Source organism: Hoplias malabaricus, chromosome 4 (assembly GCF_029633855.1).
Source record: "Hoplias malabaricus isolate fHopMal1 chromosome 4, fHopMal1.hap1, whole genome shotgun sequence".
Lineage (NCBI taxonomy): Eukaryota > Metazoa > Chordata > Actinopteri > Characiformes > Erythrinidae > Hoplias > Hoplias malabaricus.
Window position 1 is genome coordinate 24,596,248 of NC_089803.1, and position 24,622 is coordinate 24,620,869.

A 24,622-nucleotide genomic window follows, 5' to 3' on the forward strand; every position below is an offset into this window, starting at 1 on the left:
CCGTGTGTTTTGGCCAGAGATCAGACTTTTCGGCGCTGGGAGGGATAGGTATGGATGAGTGTGATATACAGGTCTGTTGTTCTTCAGGACAAAAGCAGCCCGTTGATGTGCGATGTGCTGCTGAGTGTCCAGCCCTCCGCTGGTCAGTCAGATGACCCCTCCTGTTCACTCTCTCTGAGAAATGGAGTCTCCCTCAAGGACATGTAAACACTGAGTTGTTATTGGTATTGGTTTCAACTGCATGTGTGCATGACTATGAGCAAGGTGAGTACTGCTTCTCCAAAGTTTGGGGACAACTGGCATCCCCTTATTTTTTTATTTTATCCTGGGTCTTTCTCCACCTCCTAATCTTCTAAGGGCATCACTTAACCATATAAAATATATATGATTATTTTTCAGGGGGTATGTTTTCAGTATACAGTCATTTATTATATCTAGACCAGTGGCCTAGTTCGTGATCGACAGGTCTCCAAGGCCATGCAAAAAAATTGCAATAAATCACAGGGCTGCTTCAGTTATTGTGTTTAAGTTATTAAAGGTACACTACATAATATTTTTACCTAAAAATTACAGTATCAAAATCACTATGATGTTTCACTGACCTGTAATATGGAGAATAGAGCATCGGGTGTCACTACTGTGGGCTCAGCACCGCAGAGACTGCACTATGTAACTTGTGAATGAGAGTAGGAAACCACACCCCTCCCACTGATTTCGGTACAGTCCTGTCAAAATGAATTACACTAGGGGGAGCACCTGGAGCAACAAAACCCAAATCTTACCTAGTATTCTTTAAAGTTGCATCATTCTGTATCTGCAGTGGTTCGCTAGCTAGTTAAGCAGGGACATAAGAAGCGAATTCGCGTTCCCAAACAACAGTGTCACTGCTCTGACTGTGAGACCTCTGACGTGCTTTGTACTGTCTCTTGCTCCATTGAGCCAACATAGGGGCAGCGCTGTTGTGTGATTACAAAAAACATGTGAGGGTCACAGTAAACATAGAACTGTGGGAGCTCCTAATTTTTGCAGCTGCTCTTACAGTACTAGCACTCTTTATCTTTGTCAGATAGCATTTTCACAGATAAAAGTCATTAAGTATCACACTCACCTAACAGATACTCGTCTGACTGACTGTTAGACTGGCTGTTTCACACCATACACTGGACTACGAAGCCGTTGCAGACAGTATGCAGCCTTAGGCATCTCTCTGAGTACCACCATAGCCAACACTATGCTGTACATTAAAGTTATGTTATTGGAGGCTATGGGAACATATACATTTTTGCTTTTTTAAGTAGCCTAGGCCTTGTTTTATGCTGGTAGATCTGTCAATAGTACAGAATTCAAAAGGTGAATTCTTAAAATTAATTAAATAAATAAATAAGATGGTGGTGACCACTGATGACACACAGTGCCTCTAGCCTGAAGAAGGTGGGGAAGAGCATGTGCTACCTCTGAGACCTGAGGCCAATGCACCACTTCTTTTGGAAATGCCACTCATACAACACCACTGAATGCACCAGAAGACACTGAAAACTGCCAGATCTATCAGAACATTTAAAAGATGTGAGCAGAGAGATGAGGGGAGATGTGGCCCCTCCTACCCACCCAGAAACCATGGCCTATAATGTTCTCTAGGACTCCCTGGTTCTGATTGCTGAGGCCTCAATGGAGAATGAACTCAAGTGCTCTGACGACAGTAACTCCACTCGGGAGCCCTTTTCTTTTTGGTTTTCAAAGTGAAAAAAGTCACACCTGAAACCACAACTTTAATACACATTAACCATTTATTTGTAGAATATACAGGGTGAGTCAAATGTCACAGGACATGGTCCATGTAACGTTTAACAGTTCATTTCCTTATTGTTTGAGGTTAAATACTAATAGAGTAAATTGGGTTTAAACCTTCATTTTTTAAATCAGAATTTCAGAAAAATGATCCTTTATTCAATTTTCTAATTTCCCCCTATACTGCGTCTTGTAATGAAAGTGATAGGGCTGTACCATCAGAGCATGGGAGACCAACCTGCTGTACCTTTCTGCACGTTAACCACAGACTGTCCACCAAACAGCGAATAATGTCTTTGTACTCAAGGGCCAACAGTACACATAAAGAAGGTATGCACATGGTGACAACTGGATGTTTTAATAGCTGGAACACTGAATTTCATTCACGTTATGAGTTTAACCCACGTTATGGGTTTGCTCTTGTTTAGAGGTTATATTGCTTATTTCTTGACCAGTAATGTGTGATTTTGTGATTAAAACTCAGTAAATAGTCTGTAATTATAGTTTAGAGTCCAGTTTTATTTGCTCTTCCACCAGAAACACCGCTTTAGACATGCCCACAGAAGCCTAGTGTAGGTGGTATGACTGTTTCAGTGAAATGTAAATGGTTCGACCTCAATGGCCGAGTAAATGCTGACACCGCTGCTCCGTGTGTCACTGTATAAAATCGACCCTTAACAAGTATGAAGACATTATCTGCTTTTAAGTGGAAAGCCGGTGGTATGGTTTGTGCTCAGAAAGCATGTCAACTCTGCTGTGATGGCACAGTCCTATTACTTTAATTATGCAGTAAAGGGAAATATTTATGATATGAAATGAAAAACTTGAAAATTGGAAAAACAAAGAAAAACCCATTCTTTTCTTAATATACCAAATGAAAAATGGATAAATAGCCTTTTAAACCTAATTGCCTATATTTGTATTTAGCCTCAAATGATCAGGAAATTGAACTGCTAAATGTTACACGGACCGGGCACCCTTTTATCTGAATACCCCAGTAAGTAATGGGTGAGGGGGGCCTATCTTTTAGTCTATGTCCAGAAGCTGCCATATTGGATCAAGGGCAAGTTTTTCCAATGGAATGGTGGTCATGTAGCATGTCAAAGTGTGTGAATGTATATATATATATATATATATATATATATATATATACAAAGGGGGTTGAAACAGCAGAAAGTTCTGAATGCTGACATTACAATGAGATAAAAGTCTTTAATATAAAATATTACAGAAAACTGTCAGAAAAATCATGTTGATTTGTACTGAAAACATTTTGTAACGCTGGGTGTCCCCAGACGAGTGACAGGCAGAGAACCTGATGAGATCAGAGCAGATCTGAGTGAAGGAAACATCCCCCTGGGACACCACCACTGTCCGTCACGCTCTCTGCTCTCCGTGTAATTACAGTCTGAGACATTTTACACAGACTAGGGATCTGCAGTCTGACCAAGGTTGATGTTTCGGTAGCCATAAATGTTTCTAAAATAAACGACAGAGTATGACATTTCACACGGTTATGACTTACTGTCTCAAAATGAGCTTGTGGTATCTCATAACAATGACTTAGTATCTAATGAACATCGGTTTCTCATAATAATGACCTACTATCCCATAATAAAAATAAAACATATACTGGTCTGTGCTGTCAGAACAAGACAGCTTTTCAAGAGAATCGAAATCATATTTCTAAGATAATCTAGGTAGAAAATATTTTATTTTGAGCAGTTTTGGACAATTTTTATTGGTACAAAAAAATTTCTGACACGAATACATCTGGTGTTTTCAACGTGTATAAAAACTTTAAATGTAATTTAAAAAACTGTAGCTGCAATGTTTTGTTCCAAAATCCACAGTATACTGATGCCTCATATTGTTAACTGTGTACTGAGTCCAACTCATGGTCTGAACTGATGGAAAAATACTCAACCATGGATTTAACTTGGAACTCAAAACATTAACTTACACTTTGACACACTTCCTTTATCCACGACTGGCAATTTTGCTCCTGATTCTCTTCTGAATCTCAGGTGGGTTCAATTACCACTTCAGTAAGTGACTAACAGTAAGACGACAAAGCAGTGTAATACTGTGGCTCTGCAGAGGAAAACTCTTAGTTAGAAACAGCCATTATTTTATGCTCATTCAACCCGTCGACATTGGATTAAAGGGCAAACCATGACAACGACTCACCCTTATGTTTTAGAAAGGTCTTGTCAGCCTGGCAGTGTCCTCTTAAACCATGGAAACACCAGCTGTGTGACACAGCAAAAGCAGCTGAATCACTGACAGGGCTGGAGTTTGTGTATTTTTTGGAGCACTCATTACAAGGGCCCTTGACAGTGAAGTTGGAGTTTCTGCTGATAAAACATAAATGTAGATATTTCATTTTGTAAAAGATTAAAAATTTTCACCCTGAGAGCGAAATATAGAGAGGCGTCCTTGAATCGAACAGGCAGGCCAACGCAATTGTTTATATTCCACACAACACCTGTGCATGAAAGTATGAACTAGGAATAAAACATCAGCAAAGCAAGGCTCCCTCAAACTGCCTTTCATTCCATTGTGCTTAAAAGAACATTTCATTCCTGCATGAAGGTAGCAGAACAAATACATAGGCGATAAAGACGTGCTTTAAAAGCCTAGTCATTAAGTAAAACGTGGAATTGGTGAAAGCACTAGGTAGTCCTTGATGTCCTGAGCCTACAGTAATGGTTTGACCTGTTTATTTGGACGGAGGTGAAGCTTTCAGCTGCTCTTTAGGGACGGCACAGTAAAGGCATGATGGATCATCAGAGGTTTCTCAATACGCCCACATCCTGCGCTCAGGTAGTGAAAGCATCCAGCAGCTCAAAGACCTTCAGAGTTCACAAAACCCAGCTATTACAGGAGCCGGGAGGAGGTGGACGCTTTACTTTTCCTCCTCAAAGTAAGTTCCAAAGGTCATGGAAGTGTATGGGTGTAGGAGTGAAACTTTTATATTTAATTCTACTCATGAATATGCTTCTGCTCTCGTATCAAAAATCCTCCAAAAGGGTTATAGCTGGAGAGTTGGGAAATGTATTGACTGTGTCTCTTTTGAAGCTTCTCTTTGAAAAATACAAGCGCACATTTTTCTTCCTCAAGGAGAAATATTCAGTGTGTTGATTATCACTTTCACAGCTCTACTGTGGGTCGTCCTCTAAACTCAGCGCCCTGATGGAGTCACCATCCAGCCGTTTCTTTCTCTGTTTCTCTTTCACATTCTCTCTTTCCTTCCTTCCTTTTTTCTTTCTCTTTTCCTTTTTTCTTTAATTCTTTGCCTGTCTCCCTCTCCTCACACTCCCCATCTATCTTTTCTGTCTCTCCGTGTCCCTCTCTCTTACTGTCTCTCCATCTTTCTTATTTTCTCTGGTTTCCCTCTCTGTATCTCTTTCTCTCTGTATCTCTCTCTCTCTCTTTTACTTTTAATGCTTCTTTTCTTCATCTGCTCTGCCTCTTTTCTCTGTCATTCCCTTCCTCCTGCCTCTTTCTCCGACCTCCCTCTCTGACCTTCAGTACCTTTCTGCTGCTTTCTCTTTCTGTGTCTTTCATTCTCAGTCTCTATCTCACTATCTCTGTCTTCTAACCTTTTTGTGTGTGTGTGTGTGTGTGTGTGTTCCTCTCTCTCCTCCTCTATCTCTCTCTTTCTGTATTTCTCACTCTCTAATTTGGCTCTCTGTCCTGTTATTCCCTCATACATTCATTCTCTCTCTCTCTCTCTCTCTCTCTCTCTCTCTCTCTCTCTCTCTCTCTCTCTTCTCTCTCTCTCTCTCTCTCTCTCCTTCTTCTAACACAGGGTACAAGAATTTGCATGAAATTATACAGAAAAATAGAACAGGAAAAAGCATGTCCTTTTACAACCTTAACACTTCATAATCACCATGGCTTCCTGCTCACAAGCTCTTTTCAGAGAGGGACAGGGAGGGAGATGGAGGGAGGGAGGGAGGTAGAACATGTTGAAGGTTTTGCAGAAGTGAGAGTGAGCTGAAGATAGAAAATACATTACGGTTCATATTCACTTTTGTAAAAAATATTTTGCCGGTTCAGACGTGAAAGAAAGTGATCAATGGAAACAAACAGTGTAACAAATCATTTATTTAAAATAACAGTTAAAATGAAATAATGTTTATCAAGCCACTTATGTATTCAGTCTTGCACTTCAGAACTGACAGCTTCAATTGATATTTACACAAGGCTCTACCATTGCAGGGGAGGTTGAAAAATGAATGGTAAGCTCATAATACTAAACATAGTACGTGATTACAGGGGAAGCCCTGCTTTTCAATAATAATAATAATAATAATAATAATAAATAATAAAAGAAATGAGGGCAGGAAATAACTGCTTATGAGTGTTGCTGAGGAGTGGTCAGACACTATATAGTCTTTGGACTTGCACATCCTAGCATTTTAGACCCAGAACCACAGCCTGTAGATAGCACATAGCAATGCTACAGAGGATTAGTGATGTGTGGAAATGTAGAGCTCTATCTACAACAGGCTTGCTGGTGTTTGTGTTCGAAATGACTAACGTACATTGCCTCTGTCACAAGCGTCTGTATAATCGCTCGAAGCTCAGCATTGACCAGGTTTTTCCAGTGATCCCATTCCAAAATGATCTGCCAAAAAATGTGTGACTAAAAATAGCACCCCACCCCTGCATTGTCCATGGCTCTCTTGCTAATGTCAGCAATCAATATCAGATATGCTGCTTTGTTCCATTCAGGCATTTTTTATTTATGTTTAGTTATCCCTTTTTTTTGCAGAGAGCCAGAGGAATCTCCCCTCGACAGATGGCTTGTGACGCAACCCTTTTGACATTAGCGATGGAGGCCAGAGGCCAGATCTGGTGCTGAGAGCTAGCGCCCCCTCTGGGTCCGCAAACCACGCTGATGCGTTCTTGGAACGGAGGCACCGGAGATGGCATAATGACCATATTAGCGCTAAGACAAGCTCAAGAGCAGCCAGTTGCCTTTCATTCGCTCTAGCTGAGCTGTGAGAGTCCCACGGTGCACCATATGGAAGGCATGTATAATTTGCTGGAGTATGAGCTTCACTACTCACATGCTCAGGTAGAGTAATGAAGAGCTTTGAGACAAGAAGCTTAATCATCATATTCGTTTCTCACAATCAAGCAAGAGTTTATTCATCCTTAAAGGCTAATAGTAGCCTAATATCCACAGAGCTCATATCCTCATATTTCAATTTTTCTTCGGGTCCAAAAATGACATTCATATTTGGTGCATAATTTATTACAACTTGACCATATTCTGTCTTGGCACCCTGTCTAGCGGACTTTACTGCCTTGCACAAAATAATTCCAGGTATTTCAGTGATGGACAGCAACCCTGATCTGGATGAAGCTGTTAGAGAAGACGAAAGAATGAATGACCATAATCCAATCTCTATTTTCCCCTTTGAAGTATAGGCTGTTTTTCTTACTGTGTTGTTATGAATTCTGATTGGTTGCCCTGTACTGTAATCTCAGTGAAAACAGTCTTTATATCTTCAGTTGGCTAAAGCTAAAGTGTATTAAAGCTGAAAAAAAAATATTGTCATAGCATCACAAAACAAAACCTTATTCAAAACAAGCTATTTATGAAAGCTTTAAGTTCATATCTTAGTCTCTCTTGTTTTGCACAGAGCCTTTTAAGGAAAGGTTCTATAGGAAACAAGGTGGTCCAGGTATGATGTCACTCCAGAGAGCCCCTATTTGGAAATAAAAGGCATAGATTGATTAGCTGCACTTTTAAAATGATTAAGGATAAGTGTAAATTCTACTTAACCAATGGCCACTTTCTGAGTGGGCGAGAGCTTTATTGCTCACAAAATTGTCCATAAAGCCATCTGTATGGAAATGAGAAGGAAGCGAGTGACCAGTAATAAACTGCCTAATAAATCACATGACCTTCTACTGCAGATAGTACAGAGCTAATACTCACACACACATTGGAACCAATCTCACAAGCATGTCAGTCAAAACGAAATGCCCTTGAAGAGCACAACAGAACCAGATTTGCTCATAGACCTCCAATGTCCTTGGATAATACACATAATTATTTTAAATGATGGGCATTTTTAAAAATTATTATTATTATAATTTTTGTTCTATGTTGATTTTCAAAATAAAAATAAGCAAAAAAAATCATGAGACCATAACGCTCTACATTTCACTCCAGTTACTGTTTACTTTAGCTGAAAACTTTGTCCTGTGCAAAACGTTATGGCACATTTGATTGTTTATCTTTTACATTTTGCCAGTATTTTACAATAATAATAATAAAAAAGCTAATTGTGCAGTCATTTAGATAAACTTGTCATATTTATGTTAGTTTCCTGTAGAGGATGAGAACTTACTTTGACTTAGAAAATCAACAAAACATATCACTCAACCAGTAGTGGGTTGTTTAGCCTTGTGCACTTGAGTGTAAATGGTAGAACTGTACTGAAAAGCTTGGAGTGGAAGAAAAGCAGGGCACTGCCTGCAGCCACATAAACCCTATAGAGAGCAGCTCTCACCTTTTCTGGCCTGCTGGAAGATACACTCTGCCAAGGAGAGAGAGAGAGAAAGAGAAAGGGGCCCAGCCCTGCCAGATAGATCCGCATGCTGGGGAGGCGGCCATGTTGGACAGGAGTCAAGGGCATGCAGTAGAACAGACAGAAGAGGCCGGACTTGGTGCCAGCCACTGACGCACTTCTCTCTGAAGGACACCACACACACCGAACCGGAAACCCAAACACCTAGAAACTGGACACTTACCCAACTGCCCACGTCACCAACCTATTTTTACCTGCAGAGATTCCTTTATGTAATTGGATTTGTGTTGTGACTTTTATTTCGCTTAAATGTTGTTTTTTAATGGCTTAGGAAAGTGAAAGGACAACCTCCAAAAGAAGGGCAAGAATTCTTTCACTCTACAGAAATATTAAGGAGATATCTTTTGTTATTTACCGTGTGGAAGAATGTGAATGGTGACATGAACTTTTCACACTTCACTCCAGTTCTGCATTTTCACACCAAAAAGAGGCACAAGGTTTTGTGTTTCCAGAAATTGGGTCACACGCTTTGCCTTGTGCCTGAAACTGCCAAGGGAAGATGCAGCTGTAACTCTTCTGAGTAACTCTTGTTTCTCTTTGGTAACTTTGTCAGCAGTGTGCTCATGCTGTTATGTTGCAGGGTGAAATGCAGACTCATCACAGAATCCTCCAAGTGAGGTCATTACACAGTCATGTTCTGGCTGCACATTAGGGATCTGTCGGTAGCCTGAAGCTTTATCCTTAGGTAAATGGGGTTTATGAATGATGAAGGTGATGATGAGGCATGTTACATGTTCAGTCAAAGAAAACCGTTTTGTGTTTTAATAACGTAATGCTACTGTCCATCACTTGTTTTTTTAGCAGAATATTTGGCAGGAACATTTATGATGATGAATTCATCTGATATTTCAAACTTCCTGTGTATTCAAATCATTGAGCGTGATGTGAAATGAAGCCTATGACCCTTCAACTTTCGAACTTTGAAAGACATGACCATCAGGTGTTACATCTTGCACTCCGTCTCCCGTGGCTGATGACCCATCTCCACTATCTCCCACTACCTCCTCCACTCATTTATTCTGGATCTGGAGCCTACCTAGAATCACTGGCCGCAAGGCAGGAACACACCCTGGATGGGGGTCCAGTCCATCACAGTCCACGCACTCACATATTCATTATATCCTGTAGGCTAACTGCAGTGCTGAATACCTAGTCTAAAAATGTGGCTCTTTTGAACAATCTGAAGTTGTGAATGAGCTCTTGGAATGGAACTTGTTCATATGTAGAATCTGCATTGTTCAGAATGGAGGTGATAGAAACCAGACATCTGCAAAAATACAATGCTGGGTGTTAGACAAATAAATGGCAACTTATTTTTCTTGCCTCAGTACTATTTCTTCATTATCATTATTATATCTAAAAATATATGTGGGCTCACTGAGGGTTATTTGGAGTTAGTACCCGCAACTCTTTCTATCATTACCACTGTAAACAAATCAGTCAGCATGTTCTTCTACAGCGAACCGTTCCCTGTCAAAACAGTATGAATCACCCTGTTTATTTTTCTGTGAGTTATGAAGACTTTTTTAAACTTCCCCTTTAATCGCTGACATCAGTCACAATGCAGATGACTCACTGGCTCTGCCTTTGACGGTTCGGCTTTTTAAAATATTCCAAAATAATTTGCTGAACTATTAGTTTAATTTATACAGTAATGACATTACTGAGTAGAAACAATTATGGTGATGATGGTGGTAATGATGATGGTGATGATGACAATATATTGTGGATCACATTAATTAATGAAATCACTGAATATGCCTGAGCCAATGGGATGCTAAATAAAACACATGCACCAGCCACCAGCTCTCTTAAGCAAGTATACACTTCTGTCTATGCTGTATAACCGTTAATATGCAATCGTCAGTCTGCATGCCATTTAAAGATGAGAACTCAGGGAGAGAGATTCATAGACAGGCTTGTAACTCATTCGTTCACCCAGACACATGCACTCATTCACTTGCATTTAAGAAAATGCTCCACAGGGGGTGCTGTTTAGAACTTTGAATCAATGACACTGTGTCCTTCTTAGATATTTAATCATCTGTGCTATTCAGAGGCTCTCTGGAGTACCATCACTCTTTGGATGGACTCTTTCGAGTAACTGTCTCCTGAGTTATGACTCTCCTGTTCTATTTAAAGCTTCAAGGAGTTTTTAAACTTGTTCTTTGAAGCAGCATTAGAAAGCAGCTGCTGTAAGCTGGTGCAGGCTTCTCAGTACTTGTTATGAACCACTCAGCTTGATTCTCAAGCTCCAGTCATTTTGATGGCTGCTTAACTTGGCTGCCACTGTTCTGAACTCTATGTATCCTGTGTGTTTAATCCCACCCAACATACTGAGAACTCTGCTCAGACGAATCCTGTCATGATGAATATTCATCAAAGCAGAGGAAGACGTGGCCTGATGAAGCTCCACGGCCAAAAGCATGACTCATCAGTCCACAGTTCACATGAAGGGCAGCAGCGTGACAAGTTATCTAACCCTGAATGCCCATGGGTGACTAACCCCATCTGGGTGTGCGCATCTCACAGCGACGGTGCCAGTTGACCACTGCCAGTTTGCACTCAATGCCTCAAGAAGATTAAAGGAGGTCAACCCTGAAATTTACTGTATGTCTAATTAGTTCCAGGTTATATGTCCACATATGTGTGCACCTATCATGGAAACTTCATATAATTAACAGCTACTTTAAGGAACGTTCATAGAAAATATACAAGACGTAATAACCCCAAAGAAAAGCATAAAACTAAATTGGATGCTCTTGAGCATCTGCAAATGAGGATAAGGCAGCGATATCCAATAGGGATAGAAGGGTATAAAGCCCACCAGCTGTGGAGCCATGGAACTGTTTTCTCTGGAGCAAAGGAGCACAATCCCGGACTATTCTGATGAATTGGAATGGGATTTGTGACCCAGAACTAACCAGCAAACATTACAACAAACCACTACTAAGTGCCATCAGATTCTTAAAGAAATGTAACTTAAGAGGACTACAAATAAACATATAACTGAAATTTAGTTAAAAGAACATCCTCAAAAACCTACAGGTGAAAAAGCTTATTTCTTATTGTGAGTGTGCGGGTGTGTGTGCGTCAGCAGGTGATTTCTCCCTGTGTGGATGGCAGTGTGGAGCTATAAAGGACCATGTAATTCCTGCAGGCCAGAGCCAGGATCCTGCTGCCTGAACAGTGTGACCATCCATGCAGGAGGGTGCACAGCTGTTGACCCTGAAGTAAATCTGTGTGTGTGTGGGGTGGGGGGGATTCATATGCGTCTGTTTATTGTACTGTGCAAAACTCAATTCCTTTATATTATTTACAATGCAAGCAGCCAAAAGAATGTTATTATTTTTAGGATAATGCACACCAATGTTAAAGGATTGCAATGTTAAGTGAAAACAACAGGAGTTTTCAAGCTATAGAACATAACGTCAAGAAAAAAAGATAGGAAGCCAATTACACGGTACTTAAATCTTTCATTCTGAAAAAGCCCACAGATGTTTTTGTTCATCCCTCTGCTGTGAGGAGACACCTCGATTCTAATACCTGTGAGTTGTACCTGTCAAAAAGCTTTTGCTGAGAAGATTAAAAATAAAATTAGCCAATTTAAAGAAGCAGCAGCTGGTGTTCTTCAAAACAATGGACTGAGTGATCACCCCCAGAGCCTGAACCTTAGCATCACATTCAACTGAAGTTTAAAAGTGTGGAAGAATATTCCTGAAGATATTATTCCTAAGAATTATATAGGAGTTATAATTAAGGCAAAATGAATTGTGCTAAATAGAAGGACAGTGTGTATCCTAGGCTGACCTTAGAACTTCCTGCCAACAGGAGGAGATATAGAGCATATTGCATCTTGTCCTGGCACATTACTCAAGCAGGTGTGAGGTGTGTTGGGGTGTGTGGGCATTCGTGTATTGTATTTTTTAATTTCACCTCTCACTGCCTATCATCCCTGTGCACTCTCTCTCTCTCTCCCCTCCTCCTCCCTCCCTCTCTCCCAATATGCTGTGTCATTCTCCTGCAATAACACACAAAGCTAGCACTACAGGGACTCGCATTACAACTAAATGGGGACAGTGATCAGATTTACTGCTCTAATTGCTCATAATGGCAGTCTGCTGGATTTTTATTGCTTTGCTGGTCAAGCTCATAATTCAGTGCTGGCCATCCTGTGTCTCTGTAGGTGGACAACCGATCACCCAGCCTCTCAGTGGCCTTGGCATTGATTCCCGTCCCCTAGCCTGAGTGCTGTGGTCAGACACTTGCGTATGGTCTTCTTATTACACATTTTAAAATCGCGCCTGCTCAGCGCCCGGCGATCAGGCGTTTCTAGGTCAGTGCATAAATCAATAAGCATCAGCTCAGCTGGGGCTCCCAGGAGCTGCAGGTAGGCCGGGTTTGATTCCTCATCCACAGGCGTCTTAAAGGAAAGAGCCAGATGACTGCTGTGGCTCAGCTATAGAAGAGAGCCTGAGAGAACTACTGACTTTGCCTTGTGGAGCCATGTTTAATAATGTTATTGTAATGTTACAGATGAGCTTTTCTTTCATCCACTATTTTATTCCATCAGCTAAATAATGTTCCACTACTAATTTCCTTAATCCAGTTCAACTTAAAAGTGAAGTTTCACCTTTTTTTTTCCACCTTTGAGTTTTGCCTTAGAGGTATCCATTTGTTAAAGCTGACGTCACAGTGTAGAGTAGCCGCCATTTTGGGGACGTAGTCATTACTCGAACACACAACTCAAATAAATTTGAGTGAAGTTTTCACTTTATTAATTGTGTTCCTCATTTAGACGTTAAAACAAAAGAAATAAAAATATGGATCCCTGACCCACTTATCTGCATCATATTTGTAAACAGAGCTCTGTTCGCCTGTGTTAGTCAGTAGAGGAGCTCGGGCCCCTTCCCAAAGTAGTGCCATACTCCTTACATAGTGCACAACACAGATAATATAACCAGTAATACAGACCATAATTAGACACTTATTCAGCAAAGCAACATGAAAATTATGTTATAATTATATAAGGCCATACAGCGCACTACGTGAATGCAGAAACCTTTATTTTATTACTGACTGCACTTTACTGAGAGCGTATGGAGACATTTGGGATTTGGCCTCGGCTTCACTGCGGCCAAGGCTTCACTGATCCTTGTCTGAAAGTGAGAATGATCAGTGAGAGATTTTTCCACGCTGCAGTGAAACCAAGGACGAAACCCAAATGTCTCCCTACACAACTGTCTGCCTAAATTATCACTTTATTAAACTTTAAGGAATAATTTAGGCAGACAGTCGTGATAAAACATTATCCTCCAAAAATCTGTTCTATTCTCAGAGCGCTGGGACAGAGGAATCAGATTATTTAGGAAAAAAATTAAAGGAAAGAAATTTATGGCTGGTGTCTGACACACACACACACACACACAAACACAAACACACACAAACAAATAAAACAAGAGTGTAACAACACTATTACTGAATCCTCTATATAATCTGTGTATGAATACCTCACTCAGGTTCAGACAGAAGATCATTACATCCTATGATGTAAATGATAATATGGCTAACAGTGCAAGGAGAGCAGCTGTGTATGAGATAATTGTATTCATTTTTCCCATCTGTTTACATTAGTGTTGTGTTCTGAAATCTGAGATAGGATAGGGTGATATCTGGATACTTTACATTGTTGTCTGTGTTAAAGTGTTAAAAGGGATTAAAATAATATCATCTCCCCATTCCCACCTGCATCCATTCAATTGCAAAATCCATATTAGTCACTCTGTACTCACCTCGCTAATGCAGACACAAAATTTCACAAAGTGACTTTGTTGACATTCATTAAAGTGCAATCAAAGAGGCTACATATCTAGTTGTTTTAAATGCCTTTGTATGTTTTAATCAAAACTAGTCAAAACTCATTATCCCAAACCAACAAGCCAAGAAAGAGTGGATTAAATCACTTTTTTGTTAAATTGTCTTTATAAATTGTTTTTGGATGGAAGGAGAAATGATCCCTACACTACTGGAGAGACCAGTGAACAGTTTGAGTAGATTTGCTTAGGTGCAGCGCTAAATGATACCGACCAAGTTGTGAGAATAAAGGCTGAATTGGTAAAAGCTATTAATAGCATTGATAGATCATGTCTGTCAGGGAAGTTGAAATTGTGGTGTCTGCGGTTTGGCTTACTGCCTCGTATTAGATGGCTGTTGACAGTATATGATGTTTCACTCACAGAGGTAGAGAGGATGGAAAGGTTTATGAACAATGCCATAAGGAAGAGGCTAGGGGTGTCACAGTGTTTAAGTAGTGTGACATGGTATGGGAGAGGGGTACTGGAGATACTATTCACAAGTTTAGTCAAGGAATTTAAACGTGCAAAGCTGCATCATGAGATGATTTTGTCAGGATTGAAGGATGCAGTGGTTAAAGCAGCAGTACCAGTCACAAAAGCAGGAAGGAACCCACGAGTGGCAGTGCAGGTAGCCTGAAGCTCATTAGAGCTAAGGGATGTGATTGGCCAAATGCAATGCGGAAGAGTGGGCCTTAGGTCAGGTGATTAGTGGAAAGCATTTAGTAAGGCCACATCACCAGAGAGAAATGCAAATGATGACTAGGTTTATTTGCTATCAGGAAAAGGAGGCATGTTGGGCAACAGCAGTGTCGCAGGCAAAACAAGGCCAGTGGCTTTGCTGGGAGAATCTAAAGAAGCGGTTGATCACTTGGCAAGAATTGTGAGCGATGGAGGCATGTCATATTAAGTTTTTGCTTGAAGCAACTTATGATGACTTTCCAACTCAACACATAATCTTAGACAGTGGGTAGGTGAAGACCCTAGCTGTAGATTATGTACAGGGGTTGGCATGCTGAGGCATATTCTATCAGCTTGTAAGGTTTGTTTGTCACAGGGGAGGTATACATATACATATAATCAGGTACTAAGGGTTTTAGCATGTTTGTTGGACAGCAAACCCTTAGAGGTAAACACATTAATGAGTGGTTGTAGTAATAAAGTAATTAGGTTTGTGCAAAAGGGTAAACATATTCGAGAAGCTATAAATATTGATAGATGCATGGGCTATAATTATTATTAGATGGGGCGAAGCACGAGATTGGAAATTGCTGGTGGACGTAGGTAAAAAAAATCTGCAGGTCCTAGAGTACATTGTGTTAACTACACGGAGGCCAGACATGGTGCTCTACTCTGAATGTTAAGGGATAGTTTATTTCATAGAGTTAACGGTTCCATTTGTGAATGCAGTAGACTAAACATTCAAAAAGAAGAAGCCCAAGTACACGGACTTGGCGGCTGAGGTGAGGGAACGCTGGTGGCAGGCACATGTTAGACTGGTGGAGATAGGTGTTAGGGAATTTGTAGTCAAGTCTGCCAAATCCCTGCTTGTGCAGTCGGCATCAGGGGCGGAAACTAAGGGCAGATGCAAAGGAGTTATTAGTAATAGCTGAAAGGTCTAGTCAGTGGTTGTGGATAAGGAGAACACAGACTAGTTGGGAAAATGCACTGTAGAGGTGCTGTTGTGGTGGTTGGTGCTGTAGCATGTAAAGATCACTGGTGGCACTGAGCATGCATTAACGGTGCCAGTGGGGCTAGGTACAGCCTTAGTCACCACGGAGGCCAGTGTAGATTTATGGTTGTTGATACTTAAGGGTAAGGTAGGAAGGTAAAGCTAGTTTGGAGTGGGGTGGGGCTGGGACACCAGGCATTATCATGATTTATTTTTACAGAAAACCCTTCAAATTTGTAAAAGAAACCATTAAGAGGTTGTGAAACATATATATATATATATATATATATATATATATATATATATATATATATATATATATATATATATATATATATATATATAAGTGGTCAGAAGCTTAAGAAAACCACAAAAAAAAATGTAGGCGCATGTCTTATTTTTGAAAAAATAAAAAGTGTTAGTGACTATAAACTGGTCCCATTCATGAGTCCCATCATGTTTTTCTTTTTATAATTGTGTTTCCAGGGGTCTACTTTCATCAGGTAAAATGTGGAGTTGATATCTCATACTGATTTGATGTTATTCAAGCTGGAGCAGACAGTGGACAGATGGCTTCCCCAAGTGTCTCTTTAGACCCCAAGCTCTCCATAAGGAAAATGATTGCTTTTACTACAAAAATACAGTGTATATATATCTTGTCTAGACCTAATGTCAACATCATAGTGTTTTTCTTTACTTTCTATGAGAAACTCGTTTCCTGTCCCTCACCAAGTGGCCATTTACCCCTCACCAAACAATAAAAACCCTTAGGTATGGCGTTTTATTCTGATGTACTGAGTTTATTTATAATGTTTACACTTGTTTTTCACAGAGTACTCTGTTCCTTTAAATGACTGATGTGTTAAAAGGCGAGAGCTGCACTCTGATTGGCTGTAGAGCAAGGCAACTTCCCCCACAGCCCTGCTGCATTTAAATGTCCTCAGTGGGGGAAATGTAACTAGTAAAAGACATCTAAGATTTGAAACATGTTTACTGACTTGATTATTGTTTGTGGAGCTTGTGGCTGCGAAATAGAACCGTTTTGAGTCTCTCTCGTGGTGTCTGGGTCTGTTAGGCGCTGAAAACATATGCACTCTGCTGCGTGTTTGTCCCTCCTCCTTGGGTGCACATCACCATAATTCTGCCCCTGATTAGTCTACAGACTTGATTGACATGTCGTTGGAAAGCTGCGAGCTACGGCACTAGGTGTGACATGGCGGTCCTCCACGGGAATCATATTTTAATTGTTTTTTGAATATGTGTACTATTTTTTCAGAATTTTTTTTCAGCCAGTACTCTTAACACAAACATGAGGATTACTCACGAACGGTTTGACGGAGAGACTCAGATTTAGTCTTGTTTTGAAGGGGACTATCTAAGGTAAGCGTTGCTGTGCTAACTTTGTGTGTGAGCCACTTGTGGGCTCTTCAGGCTTTGAGTAGCAGCGGTTTTGTCATTGATGAGGAAGAAATCTGAAGTTTGAAATCTTATTTTTTCGGCTTTAATTCCATAGTCCTACATTTTAGCGTATATTCTCATGATCCTGAGAGTCTGCCCATTCGATTGGTGTATGATATGTACACATTGACTCAAATATGGCGCAGTAAAATATCTGAATATCTGCACTGCCACTAATATTTTTTCATAACAATTTCCAATAACAGCAAAAAATACTTATCTATCAAGTGAGATATATATAAAACGATTAAATCAGTGAAAATCAGTTTAAGCTTTAATTTGGTACATTAGTTGTCGATTTTGGACATGTAGTACTTGAGATATTCTGACGGATATAACAATGAGTGAATTTATTAGGCGCTGCAGATTATTGAGTATATGTTACAAAGAGCAGCCAGTAACAAATAGTGAGAGCTGAAGAAGAGAAAATAATTCATACCGTTTTCTCTGATGAGACGGCATGCAGCTACAGGTTGGAGGCTTGTACTCCTGTACTTGTGCTCAATGATGTCTGCCTGTAAGATGACAAAATGGACGCAAGGGGCGCTCTAACAGCCAGAATGACAGAGCTGCCCACAGCATGTGTAAATATCAGCCTCTTGCATTAATATATCGGCCGATGCAGATTATATAAAAATGCCAAAAATCAGCCGATTAATCGGCCAGCTGATATATCGGTCGATCACTAGTTGAGTCTTCTGGAGGTGTTGTGGGCTTAATTCAGCGAAACACTGACTAAATGTCAACAGTAACCTTAAGGTGTAACTGTAGGATTGGAACTGGCTGCCGGTAGGAAGAGAGTGGGGTGGACCCTGTGAAGCTCTAATGAATTAGCATAGGATTTTTTACATCTTACCGTGACCCTGAAGTGGAGAAGCAGAAAAGAAAATGTATGTATGTATGTATTTTACATCTTATCTTATGTATGATTATAATTTTATGAAGTTTATAGCAATGACTGTTAGTGTAAATAGTCATAAATTAATCTGATTAAAATTATTTTGAAAAAAAAAAATAGCAAAATACAAACATGCCTATAAATCACATTGTATGTGTTTAGAAAGGGTTCTTTTAATTATATCTGAGTCTTTTTTTTTCCATCTGTAGAGACACCCTCCTGCCTCATGAGCCAGTAAAGGTTTCAGGCGTCTGGCCTACAGCCACTTTCACACAGCTCTCACAAGTCGCATATAAACACTGGTAAAGAGCTCTTACAACACACAGTAGCCAGGCAAGGGCTTGGACACTGTGTGCATATTTTACAACCTTAAATAGCTAACGTTGGTGAAGCTGTCAGCAAGCTCTCTGTTCATCTGTTGCTTGTTTCTTCAGCCATATAATTTCTCCAATAGTCTTCAATGTGGAATTGCTTCTCAATTCAATTCTGTTTAATTAAATTCCATTAGCCTGGCTCTTTTAATTACGTTTGATGAGTTTGTCTGTCAGAGGTGACACACTGGACTCATCAGACAGCGAGGGTTTTCAAACCTCTGGTTGGTGTGAATGTGAACTAATGGCGATTCCGCCTGCAGGCCATCAGTAATGAATCTGTCACTTCAGCAGCCATCACTTTACTGCAACTCCACACGACCCAGCTTATGAACTTTCATTCTGACAGGGGGTGGAACCTGCTGGACTAAGCTGGTGGCTATGGTGATTCACTACGTGAAGTTGTTTTTTCGTCCAGGCATAGACTTATACAGGCCGCTGTTGCATTCATGACCAAGTGGGAAGTGGAAAGTTTCAGACATGAAAGAGGGGAAAAATGCGCTGGAGCATCGTTTTCTGATGTTGGTGTTTGTAAAAGATGAGATCTTTTTTCAGATCCGTGGGAACGAATAATGTTATGGATTAGCAACCTAGAGAAGTCTGAGATATTTAGGAATGCTTTGGATTGGGAATTTCTCAAGAGCTTCAGCTTCTCCTGGTTGTTAATCCAACAGGAGTTCACACAGAACAAGCATTAATAGTGTGTGTCAGGCATTGTAAAAAGACATCTGGTTTCTGGTTTTTGCATCATGTGCTAATTTTATACATATATAGAATGCTGATATAAACAGTGTGGATAATTATAAGGTTAATAATAAAGAATAATAATAATCAAGCCCATTTAATGGTAAAATAATTAAATAAATGAAAACTAAAGGCCATTTATTGACCTCATAACAAACAGACAAAAGTGCCTGATGAAACAAAATATTTTCCTCCACTGACCAAATCCACTCTACAGATTAGGATGAGTTCTGTTCTCCTTTATTTTGAGAGAAGTGTGTGATTCAGCGACTCCCTCTGCCAGTAAATGAGCTCAAGCCCTTCCTTTAGGGAGTGGATCTTTCAAATAACAGTCTGACATTTCATTGTAGCCAGTCATTTAAACTGGACACAACTATAACTGACCGACTGAGAAGAAGCACTTTTGTGTTGTGCAAATTGCTTTTAGTTTTTCAAAGAAAGCAGTAGAATATTTTTCCACAGTGTTTACACAAGTAACCCCAGACACATTCAGTGATGTTGAGGTTTCAGCTTCTGTCCATTTTGTGTTCTTCCATTTTACAGTATTGGCTTTTGATTGGTACACATCCTTTCAGATCCACATTGTTGAGTTGTCTTTTCACAATGGAAGGATTAAAAAAAATGTGACCTGTGGAAATTTTTCAGATCCGAAACAAGACCTTCCAACTTATTTTATCATTAAAATCATCTTAGAACTATCTCCTGAAAATGAATATCTTTGTGTTTAATGGCCGTTATTGACTGGAAATTAAACTGGTTTGTTTTTAACTTCCTTTCACCACTGAAAGATATTCCAAAAGCAATAATGATATGCGCAGGATCATTTACATTTCCACAGGGTTTTGAAAAGTGTGGGTTTGAATGGTTTGGAAAGCTTTCTGGCAGAGGTGTGAAATTCGGATTCATGGCCGAGGCTTGTGTGTATACATGTGTGTATGTGTGTGTGTGTCTATGGGTCTGGGTGTGTGTTTAGTCTGCAGAAGGCCCTACGTCAGCCTCATTAGCACTCGGGTTTTGCCAAGCTCTTTCCACACGGCTGCGCTGCTTTCAGAGAGGAAAAGAGAAGACAAAGCGAGAGATCAAGAGATAGGGCTGAGTGTGTGTGAGTGTGTGTTAGATGGAATAGGAGATATCTGAGATTTCTAGGTAGCATTCTGGGCTTGTGTGTTATCAAAATGTGCTCATTAAGTGGGCAAGGGCACGAGTTAAAGGTGGGAGAGATGGAGAAGAGGGATGTATACATACAGAGAGTTAGCTACTCAGCAAAGGACAGGATGAATCTGTGTTTACATTAGACGCAAAGGAAAAATCAATGTGTGTGTGTGTGTGTGTGTGTGAGTGTGTGAGCTAGAGCATAGTTAAATACAAAGAAATTCACATTTTAATTTGGTTACTGATGTTAATGTTATGGTTAGATAGTTGCATACTGGACAAAAGCCTTTTGCTGAGGGTTTTATACCCCTATATCCAATGCCTGGCAGGGACCATGGTGACCTTACGCTCACATGCACCTGCTTCAAGCATCCCAGAATTAAACGTCTGTGTCCAGAGAGATATAAGACATTATGGCATTATTATTCGATGTAGACACGTTCTATACAATATATAATACATTTCACAATACATTTAACCTTGAATCCTGACCTTGTAAAAAAATAGACCTCTGTGTATGTGTGTGTGTGTGTGTGTGTGTGTGTGTGTGAGGGAGGGAGGGTGGGTGCTGTGCTTGTGCTTATGGTGCAGTGATGCACTGGAGATTTCTGTCTCGTGAGGCTGATTACTCCTCTCTAGTGGCGCCTCAGTGGCTGTGTCCCCACCTGCTGACCTTGGGCTTCTAAATCTTTGCCCGAGCCAGACAGCCCTATTATTCCCCTCAGCCTTGCCTTTATTATCTAATGCAGGTCGGAAACACTGAGGGAGGGCTCAGCACAGAACCAGAGATTGCTCCTCTGGTGATTTACTGAACTGGTCAAAAGGGGAGACTGCAGGAGACAAAGCAGCACTGGCCCACAGTTGTACACAGGTCCAGCAGAATCGTTTATTTAGGAACGCAACACTGAGATGTGATAAAGGTGTCTCTGGGGAGAGACAGGAGTGTACATGTTTTGCTGGTATTCCAACAGTAGGTGATACAAGTTGAAAACAGTGAAAGCACTGTGTATTTTTTCTGGGCGGTTAGGAGGGCAGATGGTATTGACTGAACTTCAATGAAAAAAAAAAAAAATCCAGTAAAGCCAAGCAAAAAAGGTGGCGCAATTTACCCAGGTCACTCGCTATGTTTCTGTGAAGAAAAACAAAGTTGCATGAAAAGGTCTGGAGCTTTTGGCACAAAGGGAGAAACCTCTTTCCACAGTTCAGTGGTTTTTGCGATTTTCCTTATAAACATAGTCGTGGACCTGCCTGACAGCCTCGCCCAGCACTTGTTTAAAGAAGCCCATCCCAGTCCCGGTTTTGGTAAGGGACATGAGTCTGTATCCGCTCCAGTCCGCCCCTCTGTGCTCAATTATCCATCAACATTCAGGTCCTGACTGTCAGCCTCAATTAAAATGAGCAGTAAATGTCTGCAGAATGAGTAGTCTTCCCTGCAATGAGGGGATGGGTAAAATCCCCATCAGAACTGCAGGAAGGGATTAATCAAGCACATTGCAGTGCTCCATTTAGAGGTTTAACGCCAGCCAGGCTTCATTCTTTGACATTTTTTGTGCATATTCATGAAATTAATGACATTATAATTCAGCTGTGCCGAGTCTTTAAATGAGTGCACTCAGTCGGTGCACAAAACACTGTGCATTTACAAATTGCATACATGTGGCTCTATACTGTGTTCAATTCAATTTCTCTAATAGATCTGGAAGTCATTTTCCATCGGTTCAACCACAAAAGATTATTAGACATTATCAACAACAAGAACAGTGAGCTATAGAAATAACCGTGTCGCTAGAAAACAGAGAATTCAGTTTCAAAACTATGCAAAGTCATACACAGGGTCTCGTGCAAACAATAGCGCACGCACGGGGGGCACTGCGCAAAAACACTCGCGCTCTACCGCACCACACACACACACACACACACACACACACGCACACAGTCTCACACACACAAGCACACACATTCTCTGTCAAATATGACAGCAGTCACATTAGTCTGTATGAGTTGTGCAGCATTAAATAATACAGTGCTTTATACTACATTTAAAAACAATGATTTACTCTGCATTTCATAAACACTTCAGTTAGGTGATTATACTGCACCAAAAATACAATGATTTCTACTGCATTACAATAAATAATTAAACATAAATCAATCACCAAACTCAAAAGCAAAGCCCCACGTGGTGAATTCTCCCCACACAAACAAAGCAAAGCATGTTGTAAGCAATGTGACTAAACTGATATTGGAACTAAAACGCTGGTGCTGAGTTGATGCTTTACTGGCAGCACATGATTCATAGGTTGCACACCGAACAATGTCCATTTAAGCCCAGCTCCCCTCCTGCCCCTTCCACTTTGCCCACCACAGAGAAAACGTGACAGTAGTAGACTTACCCCCCAGCGCTTGTTTCATAACAAAATTCATGGTGATGGCTTTTGATTCCTGCCTTCTTCACGCGCAGATGTCACATTCACTTTATAAGCCTCCTAAGTAGTCCTCCCTCAGAAGATCTGTGGACAACACAAAACACAGCTGCAGCACTTCTTCAAAACTTGGCAGCAGCTGAAATAAAAAACTTTTTTCCTGCTGCTTCGCTGTCAGCTTCCTTCTTCCTACACTAACTCCCAGCCACCAGCCCTCGCTGAAGGACATTAGAGGTCAGTAGAACACATACCCTGTCAAAACACTGCATTATGCAATTAATTTCTGCTATTGAAAAGTCTCTTTAGTGATGGACACTGCACCTAGAGTCAAAGTCGTGGTATTTGCCTCTGGGACAGAAGGACATTTGTCTAGAAGCTGCAGAGGGCACGGGTCCAGCCTAAATGTCGTCCCATAATATCAGAGGGCAGAAAGCAAGCCTCTGTCCTTGTGGACTTTTCTTACTCTTCCTTGTAAAGGTATAAACACCGGCGTGGACAATGGGGAGCCATGCACTGTTTAGCAGCGATCCCACAATCTACGGGTTAACTTTCCATTGTCCAATGCATCAAGCATCGAGCCCATATGGGAGATGCATAACCGGGAATCGTTTATTTTTACAGTAATCGCACCGCTGTGCTTTTTGTTCTGCCGATAAAGTGCAAGATCATTGTCTATAGGTCGTGTGCACGCGCTCACTGTGTGCGCGCCGTTATAAAAGCGCTGTAAGCGCGCGTGTCTGCTGTTATAAACGCCGCGATACATCCGAGCTCGCTTTGCAAATGGGAATCCGCTGTATAGTGCATGACTCGCGCTTCATCCATACACACACACACACTCTCTCTCTCTCTCGGACACTCCAGGTCATGATTACCTGGCCGCTAGCTCCTCTCGCGCGAGACGATGAAGCCCCCTCGGCCGGTGAAGTTAAGTGTTAAAGCAAAGCTAGAGAGAGAGCAGGACGGGGTTGTTCAGCCGCTGTTGTCTCTTAGCATATCCACGCGCGGCTGCAGAGAGAGGACGCGAAGGGGCTCGTGCAGCTCGACTCAATCACATCACACTGAGGGGCTCCCGTCCTAGGAGGCGCGTCCCACGCTCTCTCACTAGGAAGGGGGCGATCAATTATTCACGCCCCGGGCACCGCTGCGCTCCTCCTACTCCTCTTCCACCCCCCACCCCCCTTTTTTCTCCCTCTCTTTCTTTCACACTCTATCTCTCACACACACACACACCTGGAGATTGCACACTGAGTCGCGATACCTGATTGGTGTTCGGTGTGTGTTTGGCCCGAGCACACACTCTTGTTACTGTTTACCTGTTTACATTTCCCTGTTCTCTGACGCTGACGGTTTCTAGGCGGTGGGGCGCGTGGTCAAGAGTAAGTAATAGCTTTTTTTTCACCCCCACCCAGTTTCTGATAAACCCCGCCTCTTTAATTAGGAGTCAATAGGATTGGCTAGTGGTTCACACACACCAACCACCAGCTTATAAACTGAGTGTGAATGTGGTGAACGTAAACTAGTAGCCAATCTGTGTGCGGGGGGCGAGCGGACATGGGCCAATCCCAGCGAAGGAGACGGGGCTTGCCTGAATACGGGTGGGAGCACTGGGTCGTGGAAGTAAGTTCTGCTCCAGCGCGCTCAGCGAGTGAT

General features: G+C 41.1%; 1 protein-coding gene across 3 annotated transcripts in view; it reads right to left on the bottom strand.

Moving 5' to 3' along the window:
* Positions 1 to 24,304, bottom strand: part of LOC136695288 (complexin-1) — a 61,727-nt gene extending 37,423 nt beyond the window's left edge. The window contains exons 1-2 of one of the 3 annotated variants that reach the window (XM_066669282.1): positions 24,286 to 24,304; positions 22,943 to 23,059 (exon numbers count right to left, since the gene is read on the bottom strand). In XM_066669282.1, coding sequence (XP_066525379.1) covers positions 22,943 to 22,973 — 31 coding nt within the window. In that variant the 5' untranslated portion in view covers positions 22,974 to 23,059; positions 24,286 to 24,304. Of the gene's footprint in view, positions 1 to 22,942; positions 23,060 to 23,844; positions 24,082 to 24,230; positions 24,250 to 24,285 lie in introns of those variants that run through there. The other 2 variants (XM_066669283.1, XM_066669281.1) reach the window with 2 other exon arrangements.
* Positions 24,305 to 24,622: the final 318 nt, after the last annotated feature.